This window comes from Sinocyclocheilus anshuiensis, unplaced genomic scaffold (assembly GCF_001515605.1).
Source record: "Sinocyclocheilus anshuiensis isolate Anshui unplaced genomic scaffold, SAMN03320099.WGS_v1.1 scaffold85, whole genome shotgun sequence".
Lineage (NCBI taxonomy): Eukaryota > Metazoa > Chordata > Actinopteri > Cypriniformes > Cyprinidae > Sinocyclocheilus > Sinocyclocheilus anshuiensis.
Window position 1 is genome coordinate 2,549,246 of NW_015536800.1, and position 11,929 is coordinate 2,561,174.

Here is an 11,929-nt window from a genome sequence, read left to right on the forward strand (position 1 = left end):
TAAAATGTGGTGCTTTCAGTCCTTCAAGACTTGTTGCATTAAATAAGCACTTCTGTGAGTGCTTCTCTAATTTAACCTTAAACTTCTTGCACTTGTTTAAAGAATAACAAAACGGGTTTACTGTAAGTTAAAGCCGGTTTAAACATATATGTAGTTATGTGTGCTTCACACATGAATACTAAAGTACAGTATTACACGTTTAATTTCACTCAGCGAGTGAAACACAGTAATGACCATAAAGGCCTTTATGCTGTAGAAAGAGGAGCATCACTCAAATCTACCTTGATATAACTGTACTGAGAAAGGTTTTCCTATGAATTAATTAGAGAAGAGTCCATTTTTACTGTGCATTGTGTCTCTTCCGCGCTGCGCCGCGTAAACATAAAACCATTTAAAAATGAGAAACGACAAACAACAAGCGCTACTCTACACTGCTCAAAACTCGCGTTTGAATCATCAGTGGCAAATTCTTTAAATATGGAAACATACTTGCATGTTGTGAGTCAGAACAGCCGGCATTGTAGGTTCAGGAAACAGTCCTCTGTTAAATGTGTTGCACACACATGAATATTTGGTTTGAACTGTTCTGGAACAGTGTTGTAAATACAACTTAACCACTGATTTTTTTTGCTTTCACAACGAAACACACAGCGTCTTCACAACATGGCGGCGGCGGCGGCAACAGTACTACAGCGAGAATCAAAGTTACACCTTCTTTCTTTGCGTAAACATTTGGGCGGTGTTATGCAAATCTTAACTTTTATAAAGAATATCTCTTTGGGTTTGAGACTTTAGTCTTTGCAACTTTAGGGATCTTATCTATGCACAAACAGCTTAACACTCCAAAGAGAAAGGAAAACTTGAAATCGCATCATATGACCCCTTTAATAAAATTGAGGTTAAACCACTGAAGTCACATGGAGTACTTTAACGATGTCTTTCCTATCATTCTGGGCATTGAATGTCTAAGTTGCGATGCTGCCTATGAAGGAAAAGCTCTCGGATTTCATCAAAAATATCTCATTTGTGTTCGGAAGAGGAAAGAAGGTCTTACAGGTGTTAAATGACACAAGGGTGAGTAATTAATGACAGAATGTCCATTTTTGGGTGAAATAAACCTTTAATTTGTCTATGGTTCCAACTGGAAAAAAAATGAAAGAAGCTCTTTTGGTGCTCAGTGCAAACTGGATAAGTAGGCCTATGTATTAAAGTATATACTATCAGATATTGCTCACTGAATGTTATTACAGGACAGAAGAAAACGCTGCTCTAGAATTTTACTTGCCAGCTGACAAGTGACGTTAGCTTGCTTGGCAAAAATGAGTTACTTGTTTCTATAGGCAAACTGAAATTTTCAAGTACTAAATTAAAATAAATATTATTACCAATGTCTGAACAGCGTGTAACAAAACTTAAAAAAATAAAGCCTGTAGACTAATTATTATGTGAATGATTTAGGGCGGATTTGCTGGGAAAATCCAAGGGAAACTGTCATTACCGTGTAATTTTAATGAACCTCATCTGTCGACATGGTGTCGGTGAATCTAAGCCTGTAGACTAATTATTATGTGAATGATTTAGGGCGGATTTGCTGGGAAAATCCAAGGGAAACTGTCATTACCATGTAATTTTAATGAACCTCATCTGTCGACATGGTGTCGGTGAATCCCACTGGCTGTTGCTCGCTCGCATTAGGCCTACTATGGAGTGTGTGCAAGAGCATGAGCAATAAGTTACTGACCAAAGCTCAATTAACAGCCACCGGTGTCACTAATAACAAGGGTTTCTGTATTCTACATAGAGTTTTATATATTTTCAGGAGTTAATCTTTACTGTTGACAGTGAAATAGCTTGAGCCAATCTCTTGAGTAGGATTAGGTGGCATGACAATACAGTTTCACAGGACTGCTTAATTTTTGACATGCTTATAAAGAAATGACAAAGGAGAGATAAAGAAACATGAAAAAATAAAGTGTAGAAATGCTTTATGGTATTCAAGTAAACATAAATTAGAAGTATGGATAAGTATATATTGGATATAATTGTCTAGTGTTAGGGTTAAAGAATATTGTTTGTATGTTTGTATTTTCAAATTACAAATTACTTGTATTTTAATTAAATACATTTCTCACACCAGTATTTTTGTATTTTAATTAAATACATTTGATGAGCTTGTATAATAATTTGTAACTAAATACTTTTTGATGTAATTGTGCCCATCTGTCAGTAGGGTGAATGATATTAATTTTAAGTGATTATGTCCAAAAATCCTTCTCAAGCATTAGAAAGAGCAGACATCACTGAGAAATTACGTAGGCTTAGCAGTTGTACACTGAATTATACAATTTCACTTCATTTTCCTGCTGTGGAGACACATTTCAGGACATGGGTGAAAGTTAGCTTTTATTTAGCTATTTTGAAGGGGTGTCTGGATTTAAGAATGCGTCCATGTTTATAGCCTACATGCGTGCAGGCAAAGCAACGTGCAATGAAGTTAGGATAGGCTACCTCAGAGGCGTCATGCCCATCCAAAGTGATCAGATTTTTGAGCCAAGTGGATTTTGAATGCAGCTTTCAAAAGACAAAAAATATTTTCTATATTTAATACAATCACACCGGCGTGATTAGAACGTTCAGTGCGTCATATCATCAGCTGCTAAATTCAAATCTACGCTCGCTGGCTGGCACTGAGCCAGATACAGATGCGTTTTTACAGCTCTACGCATTAACCAATCACACCCGATGCTGTTGAGCTTATGAATGCAATGGCCAATCAGAGGTATTCAGATGAGTCATCGCAAAAATGCCGGTGTTTTCTTGATCATCCGCTGAATTCTCTCGTCAGAAACTACAAAGTGCAAATGCGTGTATGAATCTGTAAGATATTAATTTCATAGTGTAAACAGCTTCAGTGATTTTAATGGGAGTTTTTGAGAGTGCTTGAACTTGACTGTCAGTTAAAATGTTCTTTGATAATGTAAATGTCCTTTGCTCTCTTTCTGTAGGCTACAAATAAAGTGTTATGATTAGTAGCCTAACTTGCAATGTTTTAATTCACATTAAATTTCAATGTTAAATTCACATTAAATATAAACTCAGTCGTATTAAAAATATGCTATGGCATGACGCCCATATCTGTTAATTAAGTAAACAAACAGGTTTTTATGCATAGTTAATAGATTACATTATTAGGTTATTTTGACCATCGCCCACTATAGATCAACATCATCTAGGTGAGAATCAAGATATTTCATGGTATAGTTAATGCAGTTTGGGGATGTTTCGAATAAAAAGGAAAAAAAAACAGCTTCAGTGATTTTAATGGGAGTTTTTGAGAGTGCTTGAACTTGACTGTCAGTTAAAATGTTCTTTGATAATGTAAATGTCCTTTGCTCTCTTTCTGTAGGCTACAAATAAAGTGTTATGATTAGTAGCCTAACTTGCAATGTTTTAATTCACATTAAATTTCAATGTTAAATTCACATTAAATATAAACTCAGTCGTATTAAAAATATGCTATGGCATGACGCCCATATCTGTTAATTAAGTAAACAAACAGGTTTTTATGCATAGTTAATAGATTACATTATTAGGTTATTTTGACCATCGCCCACTATAGATCAACATCATCTATAAAGGTGAGAATCAAGATATTTCATGATATAGTTAATGCGTTTGGAGATGTTTCGAATAAAAAGGAAAACATAAATAAAACATAAGTGCTATTGTGGCTGCTGTGTCACATGACGCCCCTGGGCTATCACTTGTACTGCACGTTTCCTCTGCCTTGCCAAAATAAATGTGTTTCCAGGTTACAGCGATTGGAGCTGCAGTTATTCATCTCCACGGTAGAGGCAGGTATTGAGCGCGGTAAAGTAGTCGGACAAAACATGTTAAGGGTCATCATGTTTTCATTAGTGCGTTTTACTTACTGTACTGATACTGTACTGATACATCATGCACTCACACAATATGTTTTTATTTTTTATAAATGGTAAAATAACTCATTTTCAAACTGATCAGATCATGTAAATAAAGCTGGCGCGTAGCCTACACCAAACTAGTTAAAATATATTTCATATTATTATATTTTTATATTATATCCTGTAACAGTAATATTGTTTGCACTTACCTCTTCTGTTAGACTTAAAGTTGAGCGTGTTGCCTAGGAACGGGTAAATTGGACTAATCTCGGGGACAGGTTTCAGTTCTCTCCATTTATACATTTAATCTTTAAGCAACTGATATGCTATGAAAGTCAGCACAAGTAAAAGTGAGACAAAAACCACCGATCCGTTCGACAGTTCACCAACTAGCATTTTTTACGTTTTGTTAGATCTGTAGTAGGGTTTAGAGTAACTCCTCGCCTATTAAATGGGAACTTGAAAATGTGTGATACCCCCCTTAAACCATGGGATGAGCTTAGATTTTCAAATACACACCATGACTTTTGTTTGTTGTTTATTCTGCACAAGCAGAATAAAAGAAAAAACAATTTGATCACAATTTTCATTTAATGTTTCATGAAAAATAATAAATCATAAAGACTTCTTGTAGAGCTTATATTTTAGATATGCTTTTTTATTTAATTTTTATACATTATATGGGAGGCCAAGACTAGTTATCACATGGGAAAGTTGTCACATATGGCAATATCTCCATATGTTCATTAGACTTTCAAAAAAAAAAAAAACGATGCTAAGAAATATTCAGTGGCGTAAAAGGTGTCAACTTGCCCCGGTCTCCCCTATACAGTACCAAAAAGAAAAAAAAAAGGAAAAAGCAAATTAGATTAGTTTTCATCTTGTTAAAGAAATTACCACTGGATGGCTGCATTGTACAAAATATTTCAATTGGTTAAATACTCAAACAAAAGACATTTACACCATTTAGCATTAACACAGACTTTAGAAAACAGACAAAGTGCAACATAAGTTTGTACTAAGTAGTATAAAAATAATTAGTACCTAAGAGAAAATACCAAAGCTTCTTACCCACACTGCTCCACTTAATTTATACTGCTCCACTGTATTTTGTTTGACTAAAACTTAAAAATGGAGGGGGAAATTAATACATTTGTTTTTTTTTAAATATTGATATTTATGTAATTTAATTGATTTGATTTTTAAAAGTGATTCCTAAATACATATTTTACCTTTTATATTTGACCCTGATGGCAGTGGCCAGCTAAAGGTCAGAATAAATGAAACTGTTATGGTCACAAATGTGAGTTTCTCTGAAGGGATCTCTTTGAGCATTAAAAAAAAACCCTAGTTCCTTACACAGCGTGGGCTCTATTGTGTCTACACAATTATCTAGTTTGGAGTTGCAATGGTATTATTCTATTGTGATTACTAAAGAGATGAAACAGAGAATTCAAGTAAGGACCTAGCACAAATTAAACATGCTTTGCATATAAAAAAATTTTTTCTAGTTGACCATGTTGGTAGAAGCTATTGCTGAGCAGAGTTTCTGATGGAAAGCTGGGATTCGTTCCCTGTGTAAAGGCCAGTTGAGAACACAGTGAGGTTTCAACATGCCACGACGAAGATGCAGAGAGCGGTTCAGACTGTAATCAGTTACATCTTGCAAAAAAATCAGAATCAGCGAGTCACGATTTACCTCCATTACCTGGTGAAGTGCATGATGGGCTTTGAATCTGAAAGTAGGAGAAGGAGAAAGTGTAAATACTTCTTGAATTGAGTAAACCACCTGTGCATTTCAGTAAATTCCAGAAAAGGAAGCATGCGTTTGGTGAATATGTAAGGTGTATCCTTTGAGGATCTGAATGTACCTTAAAGAATCAAAACTGGTCAGTGGTTTGCATTTAATTAATGGTCACTATATATATTAGTAGTTAGCCTTTTTGAATCAGTTATAGATAATAAGGAAAATGTTACTTACTGCCTACACCAAGGATCCTTCAAAAGCATTTCTGTAATAACAAAAATTATTTTCCTGGATTGTCCCATGTTTTCAACAATGGTGTCAAGTTGAGAAAAGCCAGGTATTGCATCTCTGTCTTCAAGAAAAAAAATGAATTTTTCATCCTCTAGGGGAAGCAAGCTTCGTTCCACCCATGGTCTGTCCTCAGCACTGTGGATGATATATGCATCATATGCATATCTACCCTCAGTAATGCTTTCGTCCTTCAGTGACCCCAGCATACGGTTTGCCATTATGCTCCAGAAGAACTGGATTCTCCATCCTTGGAAGTGTGCCAGGAAAGCTGTGAATAACAACATTAACACTGCTGTGCTACTCAAAATGTACAGTGCCTTAAAAGGTGTCATATCTTTGCAGGACAATGGGTCAAAGTCCATAACAGAGCGGTTAAAGTAGGCATTTGGGGTGTTACAGATATAACTTTGAGAGAACCCAGGAATGCTGGCATTGGTGGAGTTAAGCCACTCAGAGAACCACAGGATGCTCTCGCAGGTGCAGTCAAAGGGGTTGTGGTCCATGTAGAGATCTGTCAGGTTGGAAAGTGGCACACCAAACGTGGCACGTTGAACAGATGTTATAAGGTTCTTTTGAAGATGCAAATACTTTAAAGACTGCAGGTCATCAAAAACAGAGGCATGCAGCTGATCCAAGAGATTACCACGGAGACTTAGCTCATGTAACTCAAAGAAGCCGCGCAAAGCACTAAGTGGAATCTCATCTAAACCATTGTAATCCAGATCCAGAACAGACAGTTTTGTGGCGTCCTTGAGGAACAACACTGGACCACCAGGGTTGGCCGTCTTCCACAACCTAGCCAAGTTGTTGTGCTGCATTTTCAGCACTTTCAGATGGTACAATCCTTTCAGAAAGCCAGCATTTATGTTTGCAATATTGTTATTACTGAGATCTAGAATTGTGAGGTTGACAAGTGGCTTAAACGGAGATGGTTCCATATCTAGGGTCCCTTTTAGGGCACGGCCAAGCTTTAGAGTCCTTAATGTAGGGACATGGATGAATGACGTATTGGTAAGGGAAATACATTGCTGGTTTATAGACATGTCAATCTCTTTAATGTTAGAAAGGCCCTCTAACTCATCTCCTTTCAGCTGCTGATTAATGAAATTGTGACCAAGTAGGAGTGTAGTGAGGCTGCCAAAATCTGAAAAGGCCCCAGGCGCCAACTTGTTGATACCTATGGCAGTAAGATTAAGAGTCTGAAGGTGTGGAGATTCTTGCAAAGAAGCAAATGTTGTGTTTGTGACTGTCTTCAACCCTGTGATGCTCCAACTCAAATCCAGTGTCTTCAGGTGCAGAAGCCCAGAAAAGATATGCTCAGTTATCTCTCGGAATGCAGTATTTGCCATGATGCTCTAATTGGACTAAATGGAGGAAAGAGAAGTCTTCAATAACTGGTAAGGACGAAGTATGACTCTTAATCAGTGCTTTCTGCAGGTTAAGCTGTCTCAGGTTTCCCAATCCAAGAAAGGTGTCCTTAGTTAGATGTTTAAGGGAGTTATGCTCCAGGGATAAACTTTCCAGTCTGGGAAACCACTGAAAGGTGCCATCAGCAATCTTTGTCATTTTGTTGCCGCTGAGGTCGAGCACTGTGATGTTAGTCTTGTCTAGACCTTGGAAAGTTGTGTTTGAGAGGGTGACCTGTTGAGTGTTCTTCAGGGAAAGGTTTCGCAAAGCTGTGCCAGCAAGTTCTTCACAAAGACTGGTGGTAAACTGAAGGCTGATCTTGCTGTAGTCCAGCACTAAGTCAGAAAGTCTGGCAATAGTCTGGAAACAGCCATTCTCTACCTAGGTTAACAAAACAATTGAAAAAGAAGACAAAGGTTTGTTGGAGTGAGAATGACAGAGCTAAACCAGGTTTAAGAAACTACACATTATAGCATTGAGTTGGTTCACATGCAAAGTTATATTTGAGCTACAAATTATTGTTTTTAGTTCAGCTTAATTTTTTTTTTAAATGCATATAAACATACTAATTGACTGCCCCTTATTTAAAGGTTTAGTTCAAGTTGCATTTGTTTGTTTATCTAATGCTACAAAAGCACTTGACAATACTACATTTCATTAGCATGATGTTTTCAGGTCATGTCAGTAATCAGAGTCAAAAGTTATTCAATATTATTTCACAAAGAAAACAACACAGCAAAGTCCAATTGTCTGAGCACCAAAAATAGAAATGTAGTCCTAACAGCTTTCCAACAAAGATAAGGATAGATGTGAGTAAACACACACTGTGGCAAACATGCATGGTAGTATCTGAAATTCTGAAAGGGTTAAATATTATTTCACAAAGAAAACAACACAGCAAAGTCCAATTGTCTGAGCACCAAAAATAGAAATGTAGTCCTAACAGCTTTCCAAGAAAGATAAGGATAGATGTGAGTAAACACACACTGTGGCAAACATGCATGGTAGTATCTGAAATTCTGAAAGGGTTTTATATATAGATACTCATGTGCTTTCAGTGAAAGTAACCTGACATGTGTCACATTCTGTTCCTCTTACCTTTTTAAGAGACAGAAACGAGAGTATCAGAACCCGAAATGCAGAGGAATTGCTGAGGAATGAGAAGTCGTTTTTTTGCAGTACAGAAATTTCATTTCCAGAGAGAACAAGGGTCATCAGGTTTGGCAGCTGAGGTTGTGTGCCCAGTTTAGCCGATTTAAGTGTGTTCCGAGATATATCCAACCACGTCAAACTCTAGGGGGGAATTGTTGACAGCTGAGGTTGTGTGCCCAGTTTAGCCGATTTAAGTGTGTTCCGAGATACATCCAACCACGTCAAACTCTACATAGGGAGGAAATGTTGATGACATGTATTATCTATAAGACCATAACAGACTAGGAAAAAAAAAAGTTTATTCTGGTTAGAGGCCACAGCACGAAATCAGTTATTGGCTTATCACTGTTAGTTAGAGTTTTACCAGTATGAAAACATGGTTTAAATCTTTTTCTCTCATTGAACAGGCAACAAAGAAAAGGATAGAGCGTGTTAATTGTGAACAAACCAATGAGGCTGCACATTATCATTCTTATTCATGACAGTACTGATCTTGTCTCTTTGGTTTCACACACAATTAATCATAATAGCCTGTCCCTCTATGTAAATATTAGCACTAGATGACACTGTAGCTAGGAGGCACCTAACTGAATTATACTTTAAACAAGCACATAAAAAGCCACCTCAAACTTTTTATTGCATTTAATATTTGCATTTATTATTTACTAAAATGTCTTCATAAACATACCTTAAGAACAGAGAAGGGCTCCCCATTTAGCTTCAGCCTATTGTCAGACAGGTCAAGTCGCGTTAAATGAAAACAGTTTTTCAGGTCTTTCTCGCTTATTAAATGCACTTCATTGTGTTGTATATTAAGACTTTGCAGGTGTGGCAGAGAAAGACATAGATCCTCTTCTATGACAGTTAAAGAGTTGTAGCTGGCATCTATATTCATCAGATTTGAGTATAAATGCAGAGAAGACAGAGTTTTTAGTCTATTGTGAGACACATCCAATGTGGTGACATTTTTGGGCAAGTCCGCTGGGACTGCATCCAGATTCATATGACTACAGTCTACTTTGGTATTCCCAGTTGTACATTTTGACTTGTGTGGGTATGCAGTGCCTGCACAGTGGCCATGGAAACACATGCAGAACAAGGGCAACAATATGAGTTTCATCAGTTCCATATATTTTCCTGCCTTCCTATTTTTTTCCTCAAGTCAAGCTGTAATGAACATAACAGTATTATTGACAACAGTAGGCTATTTCATTCACAGTATGAAAGGTTATACACAAGTTTATACACAGTACAATTTGCTAGAAAATCATTTCTGTTAGTCAAAATAAGTGATATTTTGCTACTGAAAAGTCATTCAACTGCATAATACTTTTTTAACAAATGCATTATACACGATATTAATCTGTTGCAAAGTTTTAATGCATGTGTGATCATCATGGACATACATGAATTGTGACGATCTAATCTCCCTCGTTCAGCTCAAATATCAGCATGGTTAAAGTGTTTCAAGTGTGAAGCAACTCAAGACAGTCCTCTTGTATAGCCATATAATCTTTGCATGGGGGAAAATAACCTTCAATAAGGAACAAGTCCTCTTTCGTAAGAAGTGAAACAAACGAAGAGGCGGATCATCTCCCGCAGACGTGTCCTAGATATCAAATTTCGTCTCTCAAATTCGACACAGAGCTCAAGTGATTAGGCTACTTATATTTGATTACACCTTCCTCTCATGATTTGAATGCACATTCGATCGGATTTCAAAATTCTTCATGACAATTGCAGTCGCATCTGGTAGTTTCTTGTGTCAGCGACTAACAAATAACCAACTTCCTTATATTATCATATGAACGTGCGATACATTTCATATCACTTCTGCTATTCCTAATAAAGTTTTCCATCTTAATATTTTTATTGGCCTCAAAAAAAGAGAAAAAAGGAACTGAGTAAACCGAGAGGGATTTCCCCTTTTTCCTCTAGATGCAAACATGTAGCTACTTGCTACATACTCTTTTAAGATGTTAAAAATAATTTATTGCCATATATATTTTTTAGCTCATTTCGATTATTTATTAATTCAAATATATAACCAAAATAATCTGCTTGTTTTATATCAATATTCAAATGGAACGTCGCTTCAGCAGTAATTCAGCTAAATGTCCAGCTGGGGGAGCCACAGATTTCAAAATGAGAAGAAAGGAAAAAAAACACTTTGAAACAGCATAACGTTTCATAATAAAAAAAATATGTATTTGAATACGAATATGAACATATGAATCTCGTAGCATTGCTAACTATTTAGCCTACTTGAATTAATAGTTAGTATAATATATTGGATAGTATAGTAGCCTATAGTTAAACATGAAATGTTTTCAAAATGAGAAGAAAGGAAAAAAAACACTTTGAAATAACATAACGTTTCATAATAAAAAAATCTGTATTTGAATACGAATATGAACATATGAATCTCGTAGCATTGCTAACTATTTAGCCTACTTGAATTAATAGTTAGTATAATATATTGGATAGTATAGTAGCCTATAGTTAAACATGAAATGTTATGCTGCACACTTTGAAGGCACAGATAGCTCTAGCTGAATTCCGAGGTATGGATATGCTTTCTCTATCTCTATAACAATTTTAATTCAAATTTAAATTCGGAAAATGTCATTAGAACTCAGCATTTGGTTTCATAAGACTGCAATGAACACCTTGGTGTCAGAGTTCAACAAAAAAAAGTGTCTTGAGGAATCTCTGTGGTTCTTAAGAATTTGTATTCTGATGTGTGCTGTTACCTAGCAACTGCAGCAGGAAGTGGAAGGGCACCTGTAATCTGATGACTCATTGACAAACAGCAGGTTACTCTCTGCATCAGTATAGCTCATGGCCTTGAGACAGAAGACCTTTCAGGATGTTTATTCCATCAGCATTTGTTAAATACAGATACAATAATAAAATAACACCAGATTTGTACTGGTCATGACACTGTGTTTAACACTCCCTTTTCAATTTCAGCCGCATCAATATAACCTGTCTTTTCTTTTTCTTTTACTCCAAGTATCTCTCCATACTATAGTGACTGAACAATGCTGGAAAGGTATTTATGTCTGTGCATTTGTGTTCTTTCATGGTCAGCAATTATTCACTCCACACAAGTGATCAATATTCTGTTTGTTATGCTGGTCAACCTGTGCCTGTTTCGCTGACGCAGTTAATAGTAACATGCAGCTATTCTCACAGATAGTTACTGCAGGCAATCCATAACGCCAGGCACCCATACAGACTCTAATGTTCGCTCTGTGACTCTGAAAGAATCAGCGGTAGGTAATGCCTGAACCATTAGAAATGTTGCAGTGTATTAATTTGCATGTAAAAGGATGAGGTTGAAGAAGTTAGTTCAGTTACCAGTGACTGTGCAGATCAGAGCTTGTATCATCTTGTTATAAGAGCA

At 36.4% G+C, this 11,929-nt stretch overlaps 1 protein-coding gene across 1 annotated transcript; it reads right to left on the minus strand.

Annotated features, from left to right (window-relative positions):
• Positions 1-5,361: 5,361 nt before the first annotated feature.
• Positions 5,362-10,038, minus strand: LOC107656973 (toll-like receptor 3). Its single transcript, XM_016444940.1, is given in 6 exon segments — positions 5,362-5,659; positions 5,905-7,311; positions 7,313-7,749; positions 8,467-8,661; positions 9,209-9,687; positions 9,927-10,038. Coding segments are annotated over 5 exon segments (2,709 nt in total). The 5' UTR covers positions 9,650-9,687; positions 9,927-10,038; the 3' UTR covers positions 5,362-5,430.
• Between the last annotated feature and the right edge of the window lie 1,891 nt (positions 10,039-11,929).